This window comes from Marmota monax, unplaced genomic scaffold, assembly GCF_021218885.2.
Source record: "Marmota monax isolate L192 unplaced genomic scaffold, Marmota_monax_Labrador192_F-V1.1 WCK01_AAM20220418_F8-fsc00151, whole genome shotgun sequence".
Lineage (NCBI taxonomy): Eukaryota > Metazoa > Chordata > Mammalia > Rodentia > Sciuridae > Marmota > Marmota monax.
In genome coordinates, this window is record NW_026694226.1 from 709,838 (window position 1) to 730,630 (window position 20,793).

The 20,793-nt window shown below is 39.0% G+C and overlaps 1 protein-coding gene across 1 annotated transcript in view; it reads left to right on the plus strand.

The window, feature by feature from the left end:
- Nucleotides 1-20,793, plus strand: part of Lrig3 (leucine rich repeats and immunoglobulin like domains 3) — a 45,242-nt gene that overhangs the window by 12,553 nt on the left and 11,896 nt on the right. The window contains exons 4-10 of the mRNA XM_046466767.2: nt 13,753-13,884; nt 14,753-14,896; nt 15,938-16,081; nt 16,412-16,555; nt 16,944-17,087; nt 17,982-18,062; nt 19,317-19,388. Coding sequence (XP_046322723.1) covers nt 13,753-13,884; nt 14,753-14,896; nt 15,938-16,081; nt 16,412-16,555; nt 16,944-17,087; nt 17,982-18,062; nt 19,317-19,388 — 861 coding nt within the window. The remainder of the gene's footprint in view (nt 1-13,752; nt 13,885-14,752; nt 14,897-15,937; nt 16,082-16,411; nt 16,556-16,943; nt 17,088-17,981; nt 18,063-19,316; nt 19,389-20,793) is intronic.

Genomic DNA, 20,793 nt, shown 5'->3' on the forward strand with positions numbered 1-20,793 from the left:
AATAGCAATATTTGTAGCCTAAGTCTTGTATCTGTAAGGTATATTTTGAGTTGCTCAAGTGCCCAACAATAGCATTAACTATATGCACTAGAGAACAAAGAAAAATAGGTCTTGATCTCTGCTCTTGTGGGGCTCTGAATAGTGAGAAGACAGATGATAAAGACATTCTTGTCCAAGTGAGGTGAGGTCTAGGATGACGAAGGATTCCCAGGGGTGTGCCAATGCATAAGGTTTTAGAATGTATGGATGGGAGGGCAGGGAAGGTCTGGAGGAAGAAGGAGACCTAGGAAGTTACTAGGATCAGCTCATGAGGCTTCTGCCATGCTTAGGTGATTTGCAGTTTGGAGGAATCATTGAATTTTTATGTTTTTTTTTTTTTTAGCAGGGCAATGAATTTACACAGTTTATCACAGAATCTGATTTTCTTCTTTTATGGAGATAGCATTAAGGAGTGTTCATTTACAAAATCAAGTGCCATAATGTGCCTTTGAGAATTAACAATTATGACTTGCCAAATACTTGTTACCTATAAATCCCTAGAGTTGTTCTGTACCTTGAGCCCTGTAATGTGCTGGGCCACATACCTTTTGGCCATGGGGTGGGAGTCATATGAATATTGACTTCTAAGTGAGCGGGGAGGGTACAAGTTGAACAAGTGATAGAAATCAGACTGCAATACAGACCACCCCCGACTTAGGATGGTTCAACTTAGGAACTTTTGATATTTCATCTTTGTGATGGTGTGAAAGTATACCCGTGTGACGATTCTGTTTTTCATTTTCAGTACAGTGTAATAAATTATGAGGTAATCAACATTTTATTATAAACACCTTTGTGCAAGATGGTTTTGCCTCTCTGTAGGCTCGTGCGCATGTTCTGGGCACATGTAAGGCAGGCCAGGATGAGCCATAGTGTTCAGTAGGTTAGGTGTACTATATACATTTTTGACTTATGATATTGTCAGCTTACATGTTTGTTGGGATGTAACTGCATCTTAGGTGGAGGAGCATCTCCATAGTTAGTTACCTACTCAGCCCAGCACCATGTTAAGTGAGAATTTCATCTAAAAGTAAGCATTTCTCATTACACTCCAAAAATCAGACTATTAAAGAAATCGGTTTGGGGGACACTGATATAAGAAATGGTTGCTTGGTTTGTGGCACTGAGTTTATTTAAATTATTCACCAAACTCTCTTTATAACTTTTCAAACAATATTGATTATTTTAATAGGTTCATAGCTCAGAGATAAAGTTGTATATAGGGAAGGCTGCAAGCATGATAACACTTTCAAGTAAGGATATATATTTGAGTAATTTTGTGACTAGGCAGTACAGCCCAAATAGTTGTTTTATCCAGTACTTTTCAAGTCAATATTTGGTAAGAGTTCACCAGTTTGTTGTGTTAATTCAGGAAGTTGGGGAGCAGATTTGCTAGAATTAGAACTTATGGTTCTGAGGGAGTCAAAGTACTTTGTTTTGAGTAAGTGGACACAAACCATATCCTGTCCTTGCCCACATCTGGGTAAGAGGAACCCGGATTTCATCCCCAAGTATATGCTGCCCTGTTGTGGATGAATGGGCGGAGTCTTCTTTGCTTGTCAGACTCTGCCTCTTAGGGCTACAGCCTTCACTAGCTCAGAGAAGCCACGTACTGTTGTGCTTAATGGAAATAAGCTCACGGAATGCAGGTCTTACAAAATAAACACATAAGGATCTTAATACGATAAGTAGTATTCTTTCATTGAATTTTAAAGTGTTTATGTCTAACTTGCACTTAAAAGAGAGTTTACTGTTCACCGAGTTGTATTTGTGACAAACACTCTTCAGTTTATCTTCACATTTAATCTCAAACTGGTCCCCAGAATACAAACTTACTAGGTTTTTGAAAACAGCTGTATTTGAAACATAAATTCGTGATCCTTACATGGCTCTCTAGATCCTTCAGTGGTCCCCCACTGCTCTTAAGTCAGCACAGTGCTTCTCAAGATATAGAATACTATGCATCCTTTTTTCCCTTTGAACCTTCTCTAGAGTCATTGCTGTGTCCCAGGCAGGCCAGGTTGTGCTGCCCCAAGTTCCTGTGGTATGCTTTTTTCTCCTGTCTAGAGTACCCACCCTCCCTCCACCCTTCATAGATAAGACTTGTGTCACTTTTGCATTTTTATATCTTCTCTGTTATAACAATATACCTTGTTATTGTATATTTGTGGAGTCTTTAAATGTCTTTCCCTCACCAAAATGGAACTTCACAAAAGTTGATATCCCATCTGTTTTTGTCCCCATTACTACCCTGGCATGTAGCACAGTGCCTGGCACACATAGACACTCAGTATATGTTTTTTGGTTAGATGGGTGAATGAATGGATGACCTAGTCCAAATTCATATACATAGTAAGCTTTTCTATTCCAACTTTTCCATGTACCCCCAATTTTTTTTCATTCAGAAAACTTGGTTTTTCTAAAGTACCATCAATTCTAGATGGATGGAATGACTCACTGATCAGCTTTTTTTTTGTTTTTCCAGTGTTGCTTCTTGAAGGCCATAAAATTGACCCCTACTCCTTGAACTTAACCTTCCAGTATATCTTGCCTCAGAAACTTCTGTATTATCAGTGTTTATCCTGAATCTGAATCATTTTCTCAGTCTCTCCCCCACCTTCGTACCAGCCATTTACATTGCTGCTTTGAAGTATCAGGTACAGCTTCTTCTAAGAGACTTCCCTCTTTGCCGAATGAGGCTTGTTCTGCCAAGACAGACACAACAATAAAGTGAGAGGCAGTAGCTTTTCATGATTGGGGTGGCAAGATTCAACATGTGTCTCTATTCTGGTCTAGTTACTTTTCCTTCTTTTCCTTATTATAGTTTCTCTGCTGGCTTCCACAGGCCAGAGGTTTGGGGCTCTGGTTGGGTAGAGACCAAAACAATCAGACTTCTAACCAATACCATCTCTACTTTCTTTGGCTGAAAGTTCCTTAAGTACTAAATTCAAAACATGAAAGGAAAGGCAATTGTAAATATAAACACCTCCTTTCTAGCACTTACCAGCCCTTGTCTGCTGTCTCCCTCCCTCTTTGTGTAGCTTTCTCAGGCAGATAGAGCAGCCTCTAGAGTAAGGTGGAAGATAAATTGACATAGTAGGGTAGAATTCCTGCTGCAAGTACTGTAAAACGTAGGATAAGTCTGGTACACATTTGTGGACTGTCAATTTTATTGTGCATGAACAAGTTTGACCATTTTAATAGCAAATAAATACATTATGGAATAGCATCAAAAATGGGCACTTTTTTTTTTTTTTAAATATGATGCTTTTGAATTTGATCACTGATCACTGTCTGATCCCCCAAAGGGCAGTGGCCTTGTACTCTTCAAAGATAAAAGGTTGCTGATGGACTCAAGGTAATTGTCAACTAATTGTGTAAATCTGTCTTTGTCTTTCGCTATGAACATGTAAGTATCAAAGAAAAGGTGGAAGGAATTAGAGTTTGCTAAATGATAAAACTGTTACAACCCCATTTTCATTGGTTCAAAGTGTCTATGGGCAGTCTTGTAACTTGGAATTAGAAGAGACATTTATCTCTGTGGAGAAATCCCTGGAAGAGAGGTTATAGGACCTCCCTCCCCTGAGGGGACAAAGCTCATTCCTGATGAGGCGCCTTTCCCATTGGCTGATTCTGTAGCTCTAATTGCCAGGACTTTTGTACATTAAGCTGAGCTCTGCTCTTGTGCAGATTCTGACTGCTCTCCTAAGCTCTGTGTGGTGGGGAAAACAATTTCCTTCTATTTTTGGCATCATAGTACTTACATATCTTAAAATACAAGGTTTTCTCAAAGCCCTTTCTCTTGGCTCAGATTCTCAGGCCATTTCTTGCGTAGCATGGGGTCTCAACTGGCCCTGTCTATTAGCACTTTCTGTGGTGGTGGAAATCCCTAGAGCTTCGTGCCCCTCTCTGAAGATGAAGACAAGGGATCACTGTGAGCTCACCAGCCTGTATGATCATACCACCACACTTTCTGTCCTATTTACAAAGACAAGTTAAATACTTGGGTGAAATTAAGATAATCTATGCCAGTGATGTTTCTGGTTCATTGTTCTGTGAGCCATATTGGAAAATAAAATGAAATGAATTTAGCTTGATGTGTTCATACAGAGTTAATGCTCTATATGCCTGTTTATTAATTTGAGGTTCAGAATAGTGATGTAATATTTTCTCATTTGTACTATCATCTTAAGTGAATGTTCTTTATATAGACTAAATTTTTTTGTTAAATTACCTTGTAAAAGTCTGAGTCAAATGACTTTTCAGTGAGAAACAAATTACAGTAAATTTTTTGAGGGAAGAGTTTGCTTTTTGGGGATTTAAAGTGAAACTGATGTTATTGATGGATTGAATTGCTTGTTGGTAAAGACTTCCTGTTAAGCATGGTGGGCTGAGTGCATTCATGTTACTCTGCTCCTTCCTGCACCCCATTAAAATGAAAGTAAAAGATTTGAAAAAGAAGGGTTATACCAACAGGAACAAAGAAAGAGAAAATAGAGAACAAAGAGAGGACACAGTTGAAATAAAAAAATGCCATAAAAATGTTGCAAGCAGATGGATCAATTACAACTGACTTAGAAGAAGGAGAAAGCAGCTGACTTCCCCAAAAGGCCGGCTTTTTATTTATTTATTTATTTATTTATTTATTTATTTATTTATTTTTGAGTATACTGCAGATCCTCAGAATGGTTCTGGAATTCAGAACCTATAAAGGTGAGGTGCAGAACAGAATTGAAAATAGAGAATTAGTTAATAGTCTTTTACAAGAAGTATTCAGACTTCCCTTCACATTCCTACTGCAGAACTCAGAGCCCTTTCCCTAGCACAGAAGACTGGAAGTTTACTTTCATGAGAACTGGAATAGAAAGAAAGTCTCTGGAATTCAGGTAGGGGTTGTGGACACCATCTTTGGAAATCAGCAACATTAAGTCACTCCTGAATACTGAAGGTGACACCCCTGCTCTCAACTTAGTTCCCAGATAGCCTTCCCAGATGACAAGAGATGTGCTCCCCCACCCCCATCCACCCCACTGAAGACTGAGGATTCAAGAGAGAAGACCCACAGAAACTGACATGTGACCATACCACAGTCACCTGTGCAGAGATTCACTGTTTAGCAAGCCCATGTCACATGAAGCCCTCACTAAGCTGCTTAGTGCTCCTTTTCATCAAATCTGAGTGAATGGCCATTGGTCAGCAGACATCTGAAGAGGTTTCTAACAACAAAGTCAGAGTCTGAAACAGCAAAATGGAGTCAGAGGCAGTAGAAGGAAAAGGGTACTTGAGAACAAATGTGATATCTTTGGAGCGAGAAGAGAAGATGCTAAATCCACAAAACCAGAAGCATGGCAAAAAAAAAAAAAATTAAAAATTAAAAAAAAGGAATATTCAGCAAGTTAGCTGAAAATAGAAGTTAAGAATGCAATAAAAAACAATTTAGTAAGGTAATAGAAGTGTCAGGAGAAAGTTGAAAAAATCTTGTCAGAAAGAAGAACCCAAGGACCAAGGGATGGAAAACAGGAGAAGAGAAAGTGAGCAAGTGGGAGGATTAGAAGACAAAGGAAGTCTTCACACCTCCCTAGATCAAAGTCTACGAGGAGACATTGATAGAAATGGAAGGGAAGAAATTTTCCAAGAGAGAAAAAAGTTTCCCATACTGGAGGGGTCATGTGTCTAGATTGAAAGGGTCTGCTAAGTGCCAGCACTGTGAAAAGAAGGAAAAAACCTACAGTAAGCTATGTTTTCAGAATACTTGGGGTAAAACAGGTTCTGGGATGGGGTGTGGGAAGCATATATGCAGATCTCTAGGATTGACAGAGGTTCTGTAAATGTTCTCCTGGCAGCGTCTGCATCCCCTGGGAACTTAAAAGAAATGCAGACTCTTGAGCCCCTCCCCACACTCAGTGAAACAGAAACCCCAGAAGTGTTGGCTGCTCAACAACTTGTGCTTCAAGAAGCCCCTCCAGTTCTGATGTGTACTACCCTTTGAGGCCCCTGGCTCATCAAACTGCATCCAGGAGTGCTGTGATAGAACAACATGGTGCCTTCTCTGTACTAAAAGAAAAGGGTTGCTGATTTAATCTCAGTGCACACCTGAACTGTCAGCCTATAAAGAATTGTGTGTGTGTGGTGGGGGTACCAAAAAACTTGTATACTTGGTTTCTGAGGAAACTACTGGAAGATGTGACCCAGGAAAATGAGGGATTAAACCAATAAAGATGAGAAATAGCCTTCAAGTGATGGAGCACCAGTGTAGGGGAGAGGTGAGATAAATCCCCCCAAAGGGAGGGTAGGCTCTAGAAGAGGCTACAGTTTTTACATCATGCAGTGTGTCAAGTAAATCTGGTCATATCCAGTGCTTATTTAGAATCTCAGGTCATTCGGTGTGGAAGAGATCATTCCATTTCCTTCCTTTTAACAGAGGAGAAAATCAAGATTCAGAGAATATAGTAGGTCAAGACATGAAACTGAGAATCGAATCAAAATGCCCTCTCTAGGTAACTGTACTGGAGATCTTACTTTTAATAGTTAGATTCATGTAGGGGACCATGGTTTTTGTGTTTACTTTTTTGACTGGCAGCTATAGTGGACATAATATTTCCTGATGTACATATGCATCTTGAACATATGGATGTATGCATCAATGCCTATGGGCCAATCTAAAGCCAATCTGAAGTTTTTGGACTAGTCAGGATTGTCTCCTTCAGGGTCTTGAACCCATTCATTTTATCCTGAGTTTTGGAGCTCTAAAAATGAACTAGAGGTTCTCTCCACCCACAAGTAAATCAGAGATTGTGGAGACACTCAAACAGGTGAACCATACCAGTGGTCTGTCATGTGAAAATGGCTGTGGAAGGCCTCTGCCTCAAAATAGGGAGAACTTAAAAAAAATTTTTTTTAATCAAAGGAGAGCTTCTTATTGCACATAAATTATTTCAGATTAAAATGCCTTTGGTAATTATCTTCTTTATCATCCTGTTGTCTTCTAGGATTTACTTGTAAATTTCTGTTTACACAGAGGACTAAGTTGAATTTACATTTGTTGATCAAAGAAGGGTTATTTTGTATGTGGTATGATTTTTTTTTTCCATTTTTAACATGTGTTCTAACTGGCACATGAATAGGGTCCTGATTTTGTAGGACCTGAGTATTAAAATACTGTGTTGTAGCCATCTTTATCCTGTTTGTGATCCAAGAGATAATTACATTTCATGTTGACCTGGCTTTGAGCTGAAAGAACTGAGTCTTTGCTCAGTTTACACCATGGCTCAGTTGCTGGTTAGCATCATTAGTCCTTAATCAAGAATCTGTCTCCTTGCAGAAGTTTCCTCAGTTGGCTTTATTCTTTGATGCCACACTACTGGTGAACCAGTCCAAACATGTGTTCTTTTAATGAAACTTCTTAATTATCTTTTTAGAAAAGAGATGAGCAGAGACAGTTTATTTTTATCTGTATGGGAAAGGTTCTTTGCTTGCCAAATTTTTCTGTTAAAAGAAGCCTGGTATTATGGGATGTTAGTTATTCCAGCCAAAGTAGTTTTCAGGGAGCCTTAAGGATACCATTTTTTTTTAATGGGAGTGTGTGTGTGTGTGGGGGGGGGGGGCGTGCTGTAGTGTTAGACCTTAATGTATTTGCAAAATGTGGTATTTTCTTTAACAACTTATAACTTCTTTATAAATGGTGCTGAGCCTGTTACTTGCAAATTATACGTAGAAATCAGGATTTCCTTGACTCAGCCAGACCATACCAGTCAATACATTTAATATGCTTACATGATAGTTATTTGTATGGAATGGATGAGGTTAAGCAATTCTTAGTTGCAATAATTAAATTGGAATTAAGGGGTAGGGTTAGATTGGTACATTATAAGAAGTGAGAGCATTGCAAATGTATAAAAATTGATTTCAAATTAACTCCATGCACACATCCTCTCCAAGTGGAAAATGCCATAGTGTACATATGTATATACCTTCTTTTTTTTTCTTTTTCTTTTTTTTGGGGGGCGGGGTACTGGGAATTGAACTCAGGGGCATTTAACCACTGAGCCATATCTCCAGCCCCTGTTTGTATTTTTTAGAGACAGGGTCTGAGTTGCTTCACGCCTCGCTAAATCGTTGAGGCTGGCTTTGAATTCTTGATTCTCCTTCCTTAACCTCCTGAGCTGTTGGGATTACAGGCGTGCACCACCAAGCTGGCCCATACCTTCTTCATACAAGATGGTATGTCTATACACCTCACAACTGCAAGACCTTGAGCTGTCTGTGCAATAGGTGGGAGACTGATGAAACTCGTCAAGAAGCTAGAGCTTGATTGATTCAGAAAATTCAGTGTGAAAAAATCTGATATTCTGCTTCCTCACCAACAAAAAATATCTCCTCCTGGGGGTCTCCTTTTAAACTTCAGAAATAAAATAGCACTATTTATTTATATTCACTTAAGTCTGTACAAGTGCTTTTGAGACACTTCTGCTTCCTGATGATTACAGTGAGTCAAAAAGTGGTCCTGTTACTAACTTCTTCAGTTATATTTTACCTTTATTAGTTTAGTCCAGGTTTGCATTCAGAGCTAGTGAAATGAGCGCATTTCTAATATGTGAGAATAACACAATTCATTTTCCTAATGATCACAGACATATTGTAATGCTGGAATTGGGCTGGTCTGATCAGTAGCATCTCATACCTGAGCAAGAAGGGGATGCTAGTCTGCCCCACATGCCTTAGAAGGCCTCAAACCAAAACAACAGAAACAACTAATAACGTAGAACACAATGGTAAAGAATAGAGTTAATGGCAACTCTGGACCTTAGTCCCAAGGACAGAGCTACAGATCTTTAAAAAAAAAAACTAGGCCTATGTGCTGGGGAGAAGAGCTCAGCCTATGCTCTGGAAACTGGAAGAGTGGTCCCCACCCCAGAGCCTGTGTCTAGTTAGGCCACCACCCTGGTGCTAGCATAGTCTCTGTGTCCACCACATCAAGTTAGGAGCCTCCTCAGAAGGATCACAAGTTCAAAGCCAGCCTTAACAATTTCGTGAGGCTGTAAGAAACTTAGCGAGGCCTTATCTCAAAATAAAAAAAAAATATTAAGGGCTAGGGATGTGGCCCAGTGGTTAAAGCACCTCTGGGTTCAATCCCCCGACCAAAAAACCCCACAAAAATTAGGAGCCTCCTACATGGTGCCCCTGTGCCTGGTCTTGTCTGCCCTTCATCCAGTCTTTATACCCATGACTGCCAGAGCAGCCACTGTGTACACATGTGACCCCACTATTAGAAATGCTTTGGCTTCTCCTCACAGCTGATCTTGAGATAGAGGCTAAATGCCTGACATGGTTTCCAGGGCCCTGCTTGATCTACTCTTTCTTCTCTTCTCAGCCAACTCATTCTTGAGCTTCATGTTTCTCCAGTATCTAGCCGGGAACTCCAAACTCCAGCCATCAAGACATTTTTTCATTTCCTCAAAGAAAAGACGCCTTGCTTCACTTTCACTGCCGCCAGGCTAACCCCTCATCCTTCAGGTCTTAACGTAGTTCCCCTGGCAAGTTTTGTGACCCATGCCCACCCTCACTGTTCCCACTGTTCTTGAGGAGTCTGCCCTCTCTACGTACTTTGCTCCCTCTTCCTTTCACAGCGCTTACCACACTATTGACCTCTCCTTTTTGCCTGTTCTCTCCCCTAGACTTCAGGCTTGGTGGGGTCAAGGCATCTCCATCCTGGTTAATGGATAGGTCTCCCTGTAGCCCTACATCATCAGACAGCAGTGGGTACCCACATCTGCCTCTGCATTTTAAAAAGGTATTTGGCAAAGTTGGTCAAAAGATGGAATTGGCAACAGAATGAAGCCATTATTATTGAACCTAAGAAGCCAAGGCTGAAATATCTGGGACTCCTCTTTTTCCCGTGGTCTTAGAAGCCTGAAGGAACCTTCTGCCCCCCGCCCCTCCACAACCATGCTCCCAGTTCTGTTTGCCCACAGGGATTAATTATACTTCATCTCAGTAATGATTTGACTGTGGAACTCCCTGTACTCTAAACAGAGAAGACCAAAATATTTCTAGTCTCTTAGGTGGGTTTGCATGAACCTAAAGCACCTTTCAGTGCTTATAGTACCATGTTCTGATTTTTGAACAATGGAAAGATGGTATTTCTACGTGGCTTAAATAACAGAAAAAGTATTGACCCAGTTTTATTTTTGTTCAGGTGTTGCACACATCCTGCCAAAAATATTAATTAACTGCAATGCTTTTTACTATGTCGATCGACTTTGGCATTTATCCATATTTGAAGAAAAATGAAAGGTGGAGCTGAATTGAATCTTTGTCTCCTAGAAGTGGCTATTTTGACCCACTCTGTGATATGAACTTATTTTGGAAGTTTCAGATGATAGAGATTTTTTTTTAACTATAATCTTGTTTTTTTACCTTTCTTTCATGATATAAAGCAAGTTTTTTTTTTTTTTTTTTTAGGAGGGGATTTGTTTTGTGTTTTAAACTGGTACATATCAGGTGGTTATTTGCCAGTTACTTTAAGCGCTAATAAGAAACTGGCATTTGGATTTAATTCAGTTCCATTAGGACAGATTTAAATTTTTGTGATACAGGGGCTATTATCCTGGCAGTTGTAAGGGATTTTTGTGCTGGGGCGCAGAGCTGACAAAGACTGTACTGTGCATGCTCCATCTATAACTGAGCACTTTCACACTGCAATTTAGGAGGTGTGCAGCTCAGGAAATTGCTGGCTTTGGCTGGAGTATACTTTTACTGCAAGGAAAATTTTATTCGTCACTCAAGTAATTGGCAGTTTTAATACCTTGTTCATAATTGCCTTATAAACAAACGAATATATAAACCAAAGATTGTATGGTCTGTTATCTTGTAGCCTTGTTTGACCAGGGTGATAGACACCTGTGAGTCTCGCTCTCCCTCCCCTGAAACCCTAATTTGCTCCATTTATTGCAAAAATCTCTGGCTAAGTGTTTTCTTTCTGTTGTTTTTAAAGTGTAAGTGTAGCTATACTAGACCCAGACAGCCTGGGAGCCAAAACCAGATGCAGATTTATGAAAGGAGATGTAGCTAGGGACAGAGCAAGGTCTGGAAAGAAGGGGCACTTGGACATTTCAGGGTTACTGCACTCTTGGTGGGAGGACATCCTGATAATGCAAACATTGGTTTATGTATTTTAGAAAAAATTTGTGTGCCCCAAAGTGTGGTTTTGTTTAACCCACACACCCTGACCCTGAAGGCCTGTGGCTTGTCCCTTGGATTGATTCCATCTCCGGGACCTAGAAATTGACTAATTGTCTTTCTTGCATTACCCTTTACCTCACAGCTAGATCAAGGAGTTTACGCACTGGCGAATCCAGATGTGGGAAATGGTCAAAATCAGAGGTCATGGCTGACTTGATTCTAAACAAATTCTGGAAGACTTTATGGGAATCTGAGGGGTTTGCTAATTTGTGATTTGTACACAGAACTGCTAATACTTTTTGTTTTTAACTTTGTTGTTAATTGCCAAGTTCAGCTCTTAAAATATGTATTTTCTAGGCTTGTATAGGATTACTTTAAAAAAATGGAGTTAAATTCTCTGTTGGCTTGGATTTTTAAAGATCAAAAATGACATAAAAGTCATTTGCTGTGGGGTTTAGCAATATTTGAGAAGTTGTATTAGTTTTTTGTTTAAATACATAACTTGGGGCCTGTTTTCTCCTCTTTATTGTTCTTTATTGTGGAGAAAACAGCACCTGACATTTGCACATAATCAGGAATACAACCTTGTAACTCCAGAGGGTCAAGTGTAAATGGGAGAGGTCCTGTCCTAGGGCATTTGTGAGTGTTGGCATGGTGAAGACTTAGTGAACCAGGTGGAGTCCTATGTTCACTTCAAGCCTTCTGGCTTCAACTTCTGTTGAGCAGTTTTGCAAGGTGAAGCATTTTAGATCTTTCTGAAGGTACATCTCCAGTAAGAATTTAATTGCCAAAATATCTTTGATACTCTGAGTTCTTTGAGACAAACCTTCAGGAATTGCTTTGGGACCAATTTAGACTTATGCTCTGCGATGGCTTAGAAATACTCAGCTTGTTACATGAAAAGCCCTGATTTTTTAATTTTAAAACCATCTATTGTATCTCTATCAGAGATATTATTTTAAGATTAAATAGCATAGTATATGAGAAGTGTTTGGCATAGGGCTTGGCCCCTATTCTTTGCTCAACACTACTAGATTTCATACACATTCCAGGGTAGAGATAAAGATATATGTCTGCTTCTAATAAACTTGCAATATGGCAAAGAAGACCAGCATTGTATATACTATGTCAGAATGCAGTGTAGGATTTGGGGAATATAAGTACAGGCTACACCTAACTCAGGAAACTTCTGAGGTTGGGAGATGCCTGAGACATATACTAATACAGAAGAACTTAATAAACTCAGAGTGTTACAGAATCCAGCTATTGATAAAGGAGATACAGATATGAGATATATCTTCTAAGTTTTCTTGTTAAGTGAAGATTAACTGCAGACCAAAGAAATGCAAGGTGTGATCTTTGTAACAGCTCTGCCTTCAACATACAGATTGTTTCACCATTCCTTGGGTTGTAAAGAGAAGACCTTCTCATGATTTGTAGAAGGGCTCTTATCTTCCCAACTTTTCTGCTCTGACATGTTAATTTCCCCCACCAAATGATGGTCTAAAAAGACCAAGCTACCTGATCTAATATGGCAGTGGAGATGACTTGCATGTCTGTTCGATTCCTGTTTTCTAACAAAACTGTCACTTAGCTGAATTTCCCGTTGGGACCGGTAGTATTGATGTCCTTTTAAGAAGTTTGACTTGGCCTCTTTTGATTTTGTTGGTTTGTTTTCTTGTTTTTCCTGCCATGTGAAGTCCAGTAACATTATCAGAACTGGGACAGAACTGTGTGTTTTGTCCTTTTTGATAGCTACTGCCTACTGTAACCAAGGAACTAAATTCTAACATTTAATTGATTAAAATTTAAAGAGCCATATGTGACTAGTGGCTCCTGTGTTGTGCATCTTGATTTAGACTGTTAATGTCAAACCTGTCTTAACCTAACTGCCCAGGGATTAGACTAGTATGATCTTACATAATATTTTTATAGTATTGAAAGCCCTGGAGCATCTGTACTGGCATTGAAACTTTGGCAATGCATTGAAACTTGCTGTTGCTAAAAGGAAAAAAAAAAAATCTTTCCAGAATGTTTTTTTTTAAAAAGGCCCCATTCTCGTGAGTATTTGAAGTTCATTGGCACCTGTAGTGTGGGTACTTTGCAAGAGAAGAATTAGATTATAAATCAGGGAGAAGAAATGGGAAATAATTTCATCAGTGCTTATATCCCTCTTGATACTAGGACTTTCACTTACCGTGTAATAAGATGAGGAAGAACTATTTTGAAAAATAGCATGTTGTCTTAAGTGGATAGTGCTTAGACAGCTACTGCCAAATAGTATCAGACTTATAGGAATGTGTTTCATATGTTCTAATATGATATGATTTAAGATTCAGTGAATAAATCAAAGTGGTTGTGGAATTACTGCTTAACTTTGAAAAGTACTGTTTTAATCACCATTGCATATTTTTTAAGAAAAAGTTAGGAACAGAGAAGATTCTTCTTTTTTCAGCAGGAATAGGAAATATTTTTCTCCTTTCATTTTTTTGTACCATTCAACCAGTTATCTGTGCTTTCTTTTAATTCCAGAGCTGGAAATAGGATTGCAGAGATATTACCTGAACATCTGAAACAATTTCAGTCCCTTGAAACTTTGGATCTAAGCAGCAACAATATTTCAGAACTTAAAACTGCATTTCCACCCCTTCAACTCAAATATCTGTAAGTGAAGTTTTCTCTACCAAAAGTTTTTATCTCCAATGAAAATATCATGTTATAATGAAAAAAAAAAAAAAAAAGATACAACAAACACTGCCTAACTACTGATGGATCAAAAAATATAACTTTCTTATTGATTTGAAATGTGTGGTAACCACAATCTCCATTTTATTCTGACACTTTGGGATTATCTTTGACTATATAAAAAATTGTGTCAAAATGTTTCTTTAAAAAAAAATCAAAGTTAACTTTGCTGTGTTTTTTTTTTTCCCCCATTTTGTTTTGTGTTTTTTGTTGTTTTTTTTTTTTGGGGGGGGGTTGTTTGTTTGTTTATTTTGGTACTGGGGATTAAATCCAGGGCCACTTAAACACTAAGCCACATCCCCAGTCCTTTTTATATTTTATTTTGACACAGGGTTTCACAAGTTGCTGAGGTTGGCTTTGAACTTGCGATCCTCCTGCCTCAGCCTCCCAAGCTGCTGGGATTATAGGCTTGTGCCACTGTGCCTGGATGAAAAATGAATGTCACAAAAGTAGAGGCTTATCTTAACAGATTTTTGTAAACTTCAAGCCTCCCACTCTTTCCCCAGAAATACGTGTGATATTCTTGTTATTTGCTTATGGATTTGAGCGTTGGGATTGAACCCAAGGCCTCACAAATGCCATGCATGCATTTCCCCCTGAGCTATACCCCCCAGCCAATGTGTGTGAATCTTCACATCAACATTTGTCCACAAGGACCTAAGGGTAATTATTGTAAATATCCATTGAATGTTAAGCTCTCTGGAGATTCTTTATAATGCAGAGGTTGCATGCACTTAAACTTCCCAGAGAAACTAGAAAGAGCAGCTCATCCTCAAATGTTCAACAGGTACATCAACAGCAACAGAGTCACATCCATGGAACCTGGGTATTTTGACAATTTGGCCAACACACTCTTGGTGTTAAAGCTGAACAGGAACCGAATCTCAACTATCCCACCCAAGATGTTTAAACTGCCCCAACTGCAACACCTGTAAGTCCAGTGTCCTCTTGGATACTGTTTCCCTCACCTCCTCCTAATCCTGATGTCTGTATTCCAAACTTCACACTCTGGTAAAAGGCATTTGGAAGCAAGCACATGGCCACCTTTCTTCTGAGAGCTGGGGTTGTAGAATCTTTGGATTGGGAGGATCCTTAGTCATCACCCACTACCAGCTGCTGCCTGACAAGACACTGTAGATTGATACTGAAAGAGGTAACAGTGTTATCATTGAATGGCCTCCTTACAAAGGTGCCATTGTGGCACCAAAGAAATCATGGGGCTCTCAACAGCTGCGGTTTATGAGAATAATGCCGACAACTCCAGGTGGCCCCGATAGCTTAAGAGGCTGTAAAGAACTGTCTTGTTAATAATGGGAGAATGATCTGTGAACAGGCTCCTGCAGTAGTGGTTTTCAGCCTTGGCTGCACATTACAGAGACTTGGGGAGCTTTTAAAAATCCCAGCACCCAGGCCACGCCCTAGACCAATTACATTAAAACCTCTGGGAGTAAGAGCCAGGCTTCAGTAACTTTTAAAACTCCCCAGGTGGTTCCAGTGTGCATCCAAGATTGAGAACTACATACAGCCTTAAAAGAAATAATTAAACCTAAAACGAGTCAGGGAAGAGAGTAACCAATTTTGTAAGCAGACGGAGCAGGATACTCTTGAAGGCCCTGATCCTGAAAAGACCTCACGTTTTAGTGGAATGTTTAATGTCCTCATTCTGGATCATTTAAAAACAAATATTAATTGATATGCTTCTATGCTGAGTGGACTGTGGTTTAGAAACTCAAGTGCAGTCTGGTTTCAATATTTTATTATTCCAAAAATACATCACATATTTCAGACAGAAATTCACTCACTGCTAATAAACTGAAATTCTTCTCAATAAAAATGTTTAGAAATTTAAAACGTTCTATGTAATTTAACACTGACTGGGTTAAATATATTGTCGTAATGACACATTTTATTACTCCCTCCAGAATTTAATTGTCATATAAGCTAACTGTTTAATTTGTCATATCCAATGCAGTGAACTGAACCGAAACAAGATTAAAAATGTAGATGGACTCTCATTCCAAGGGCTTAGTGCTCTGAAGTCTCTGAAAATGCAAAGGAACGGAGTAACAAAACTTATGGATGGAGCTTTTTGGGGCCTCAGCAACATGGAAATCTTGTAAGTGTGGGTTCTCACAGTTCCCACTCAGCGAGCAAGAAGGTAGAACACCCAGTAGTTCCCACTTGAAATACTGTTAAAATCTCATAGTGCACAATCTTATTTATAATTTACTATTGAGTTTTGTTTCAGGTAATCTGGTTGAAAATTCCTAAGCACATAAACTTATAAGAAAGATTTTAGAGTATTTTCTGCCAATATCTTCTGATAGCAAGAGCTAAATATCTATTAAACAATCGGAATGTGTCCTCAGATGGAATCACATGTCCCCTTTGAAGAGACTCAATAATGAACTTTGGATTCTGCCTTTGATTCTTCTTATAAATGTAGGCAGCTGGACCACAACAACCTAACAGAGATTACCAAAGGCTGGCTTTATGGCTTGCTGATGCTGCAGGAACTTCATCTCAGCCAGAATGCCATCAACAGGATCAGCCCCGATGCCTGGGAGTTCTGCCAGAAACTCAGTGAGCTGTGAGTTGCCTTTTATTCTCAGGTTTGAGAGCAGGGATCATGCCAGAGCATGAGCTTCTTACCACTGATCTGTGAAATTTTCATAACAAAGTTTCCAAGGTGACAGATTTTTTTTTTCACATGCAACTTCGTCCTTATATTTATTGTTGTGATAAGTTGAAGCCAACTCTGCTGTTTCGTGGTGCATGGGCAAAAGCAATCATGGTTATTTTGGGGTTTTTTTAAATTATTGGGAATAAAAATAATGTTTACCCTGAGTATTGTTGAGGTCAGATTTTAAAATAAGGATTGTCATAGTTACATTTATTGCCTGTCCGTCAGGAAGCAAATCGTCATGTTGAATGGAAAAGTCAAAGCCGTTTTCTAAAATTCCTTTTTATCTTTATAGGGACCTAACTTTCAACCACTTATCAAGGTTAGATGATTCAAGCTTCCTTGGCCTCAGCCTACTAAACACATTGCACATTGGGAACAACAAAGTCAGCTACATCGCTGACTGTGCCTTCCGGGGGCTTTCCAGTTTAAAGACTTTGTAAGTTACACTTTCTGCTTTCGGTACATGAACCTAATTGGTTCCTAAATGCGCCCACTTTTCTCCCAGCAGATTTCCTTTGTTGTCAAGGAAATGTGTACAGCCTCAACAGTAGCATCTTAATCTTTCCCAGAACAGTTTGATTAAAATGGATCCATTTTATCCACATGTGTTTCATAAAGGGATTCAAAGGACAGTGATCAGATTTTTTGGGTGATTATGGTTAGCCTTCTCAGGATCTCCAGGAAGTTGATAACTGCCCAAGAGGGACGCAGTTTTAAATCCACTAACTTTTCTTTAGAAAATGCAGATTAAAAATTACCCAGAGCAAAAAGATAGACAAAGGGCAGTGGAGGATGATGCCTACTTCTCATGCCAGTTACATCTACAACCTGATCGCTGTCCTAAGAGAAAGAAAAGAGAGTTGAATTAATTGACCTTTGAAAAAAATCTCTCAGATATTAATTTAACATTGTGCAATGGGCCCTTGATTTTTGCGCTGTCAGAAATTTGTGCTCTGTTCCCTGTTTGAAGCATTACATAATTGAAAGACGCTGTATGCTTTGGCGAACTCCTGCTTGTGTGGTTGGAACTGTGGTTTTAAAGTTTAATGCAGTTTTCAGACTCTTCAAGTCTTCAGAATTTAGTCATCTTGATACAGGAATTAACAAGGCCAGAGTCAGCTATCTGGATTTGGGGCAGAAACTTAAAATGTAGTTTGAGGGAAGAGTATAGACTATGAGAGGTGCCTTGGGAAGCGAAGAGTTTATGATTTTGAAAGGGGTGGAGATGATAGGGGGAATTAGGAGGAGTTTGTTACAAATGGCATGCCACCTGGGTGGTGATCTTAGGTTTCTGAAGCATCTCTCTAAAGATAATGCTCTTTTTAATTAGGGACCTGAAGAACAATGAGATTTCATGGACTATTGAAGACATGAATGGTGCTTTCTCTGGGCTTGACAAACTGAGACGCCTGTGAGTATTATTTGCCTCATAATTTGGCTCAGTCTTTGACTTAAAATTTTTGTCTTAATTGAAGTCAGTTCCACAAATTAACACTGTAAAGAGATTATAAGTTGATGTGTAATCCTGTTGTTACCCTGTATCATTTCCCCCAAATGAGTGTTCTACAAGATGTGTATATAATAATTAGCTTTTGTTCCTTGGATAAAAGGGGAAAAAATTTAACATTTAAGGTGTACAACTGATCTCAGTGTCTACTAATATATAACTACATTTTTAATTATTTGCACTGCTTAGACTTTGGGAATTATCACTGGGTAAAAGTAGGCATACTTACTGTTAGTCAGCTTTTTATTGCTGTGACCAAAATAACCTGACGAGCAATTCAGAGTAGGGAAAGATTATTTGGGGTGCAGGGTTTCAGAGGTTGAGTCCATGGGTGGCCAACTCCATTGCTCTGGGCCTGAGAAGATGCAGAGCATCATGGAGGAATGGAGTGGTGGAGGAGTGCTGCCCAGCTCATGGCAATCAGGAAACAGAGAGGGCATGCAGGAGCGGAAGGAGCCAGGGATAGGGTTTAATCCCCAAGCGTACTCCCTCAGTGACCTGCCTACAGTTTTTACCCAATATTCAAATTATTAATTCGTCAAGCAGATTAATCCACTGATGAAGATCCAGTCATTTCACCTGTGAACAACACTGCATTGCCACCTGAGCAATTCAGAGGACATCTCATGGCCAAACCATAACGCTAACGTGAACATTTTGAAACCCTATGTGTTGCATTCTACTCACATGAATTTTCAAACAAAGTGATCCAGTGATTAATACTGCAGAAGGTCCCCAGAATACAGGATGAAAACACATTTAGCCATAAAACGTTCTTACAGATGGCCAAATTTTGTTCTAAGCTGACTATGAAGATATCCAAAGAGGAGGGGAAGAAGAAAACTTCCACTATTATGTGCTTTATCTGAAAGAATTTCCTTGAAATAAAGTTCCTTCCTATTCCTAAAAAGACCAAAAAGCAGTGCTTTAATGTCACCATCAGAGTAACTTCTTACTTTTAGGTTTACTGTTGAATGTTTTGACAATCATATTGTACAATGGATATAGTTTTTAAGACATATTGTTGAATTGATGAAAATATACTTGCTCACAAATGATTGAAAGAGCAATTGTTTTTATGAGAGTTCCACCAGCAGAGTGGCTTTTTGTAATTAACTGTTCTGTTCTCTGATTATTCCTGCCTACCTACCCTTCCAGAATACTCCAGGGGAACCGGATCCGGTCTATTACCAAAAAAGCCTTCACTGGCCTGGATGCATTAGAACATCTGTGAGTAGATGGAATTAAGTTACCTTAAAGGTAGTCTGAGGTGTTTCTTGAAAGATAAAACTAACTAGAGTGCAAGTTTGTTGTCATTCTCCCAGGACCACAAATGTGTTTATATATCTATCTTTATACCTGCCTATTTGCTTGCCTATTGATCTGTCTGCTGGTGTGCATATCTGTGTTTTCCTATACATTTAAGGACATTGCTCTACTTCATTTTTGGATTTTCTTCACTTTTCTTAAGTAATGATACATTTAATTAAAAAAAAAAAAACAAACCTATCTATTGTGTGGTTAATGCATGCTGGACATGGTGAGAGGTATTTGTATATGGTCTCATTTAACCCTTATGAGAATATTATTCAGTAGTTCCTATTATCTTTAAGTTCAACAGAAGTCCTAGAAGTTCATTAATTCCACTGGACAATTAAGAGAATGAACTGCATTTTGAAGAGCAAAAATCCAGTTCTCCTTAATCCCCAAGAATAGCATAGGAGATCTTAACACATGTTGAAAAATTTTTTTGTTGGTTTTGTTTAGTATAAAATGTGTAGCCATCTCCCCATTCCCCATTCTCCTTCATTATTGACCCATAACTTAGCAACTGGCAAAGGTAGGACTCAAGGCAGGGCTCTCTCCTCCTTCACGGAGTCCCTGCCTCCCTCTGCCTTTGCCTGCCTAATCTCTACCTCTCTTCAGGAACCTCCCAGCACACATTTTTGAAATAAGATTTAGGGGTTCAGAATTTTCAGCCATGAGGAAAGGAAAGTTGGCCGGTGTTGGGAGGAATCCAAACCTGCCTGTATACTGTGTTATTACTAACTGAACCGACCAACTGCTCATACCCAGGGGTATATACATTTTACAATTGTACAGTAAAATGATAACATAATATATAATGTGTCTATTAAGAAATGCTTATAACCAAAATTTTTAATATCTGTGAACTTGAACAAAATAAGTTATGTTTAAAATATGCATTTGGCTTATATACTCATTCGGACCATATGTAAAAAGCAAAGATTTCAGTGTTATTTCTACACCACCTTTTAGTCATTTTTTGACTCTACCAGTTAATTTGAGAGAGATTTGGATTGCTAGACCTGCTGCCAGTGCAGCAGAGAAAACTGTAGAAGAATGATTCTGCAAAGCTGAGTTCTGGAAGGTTGGGCTAGTATTGCTGAACTTATTGAAACAGATTATTTTCAAAGGAAAACTAGCCAAAAGGGTTTGTCATTTGGCCCATTCCATTTCTGGGAAAGTGGAATTAGTGGATCAGTGGAGTATTAACCTCTGCTTCAATTTTTTTTAACCTTCTTTGACTCTCCCAGCCTCTTTCCCTAGCCATGTCTGGCACCATGATTCTTTGTCTTCTTTTGCCACTCGTCTCATTCAAAATGCCTTCTGT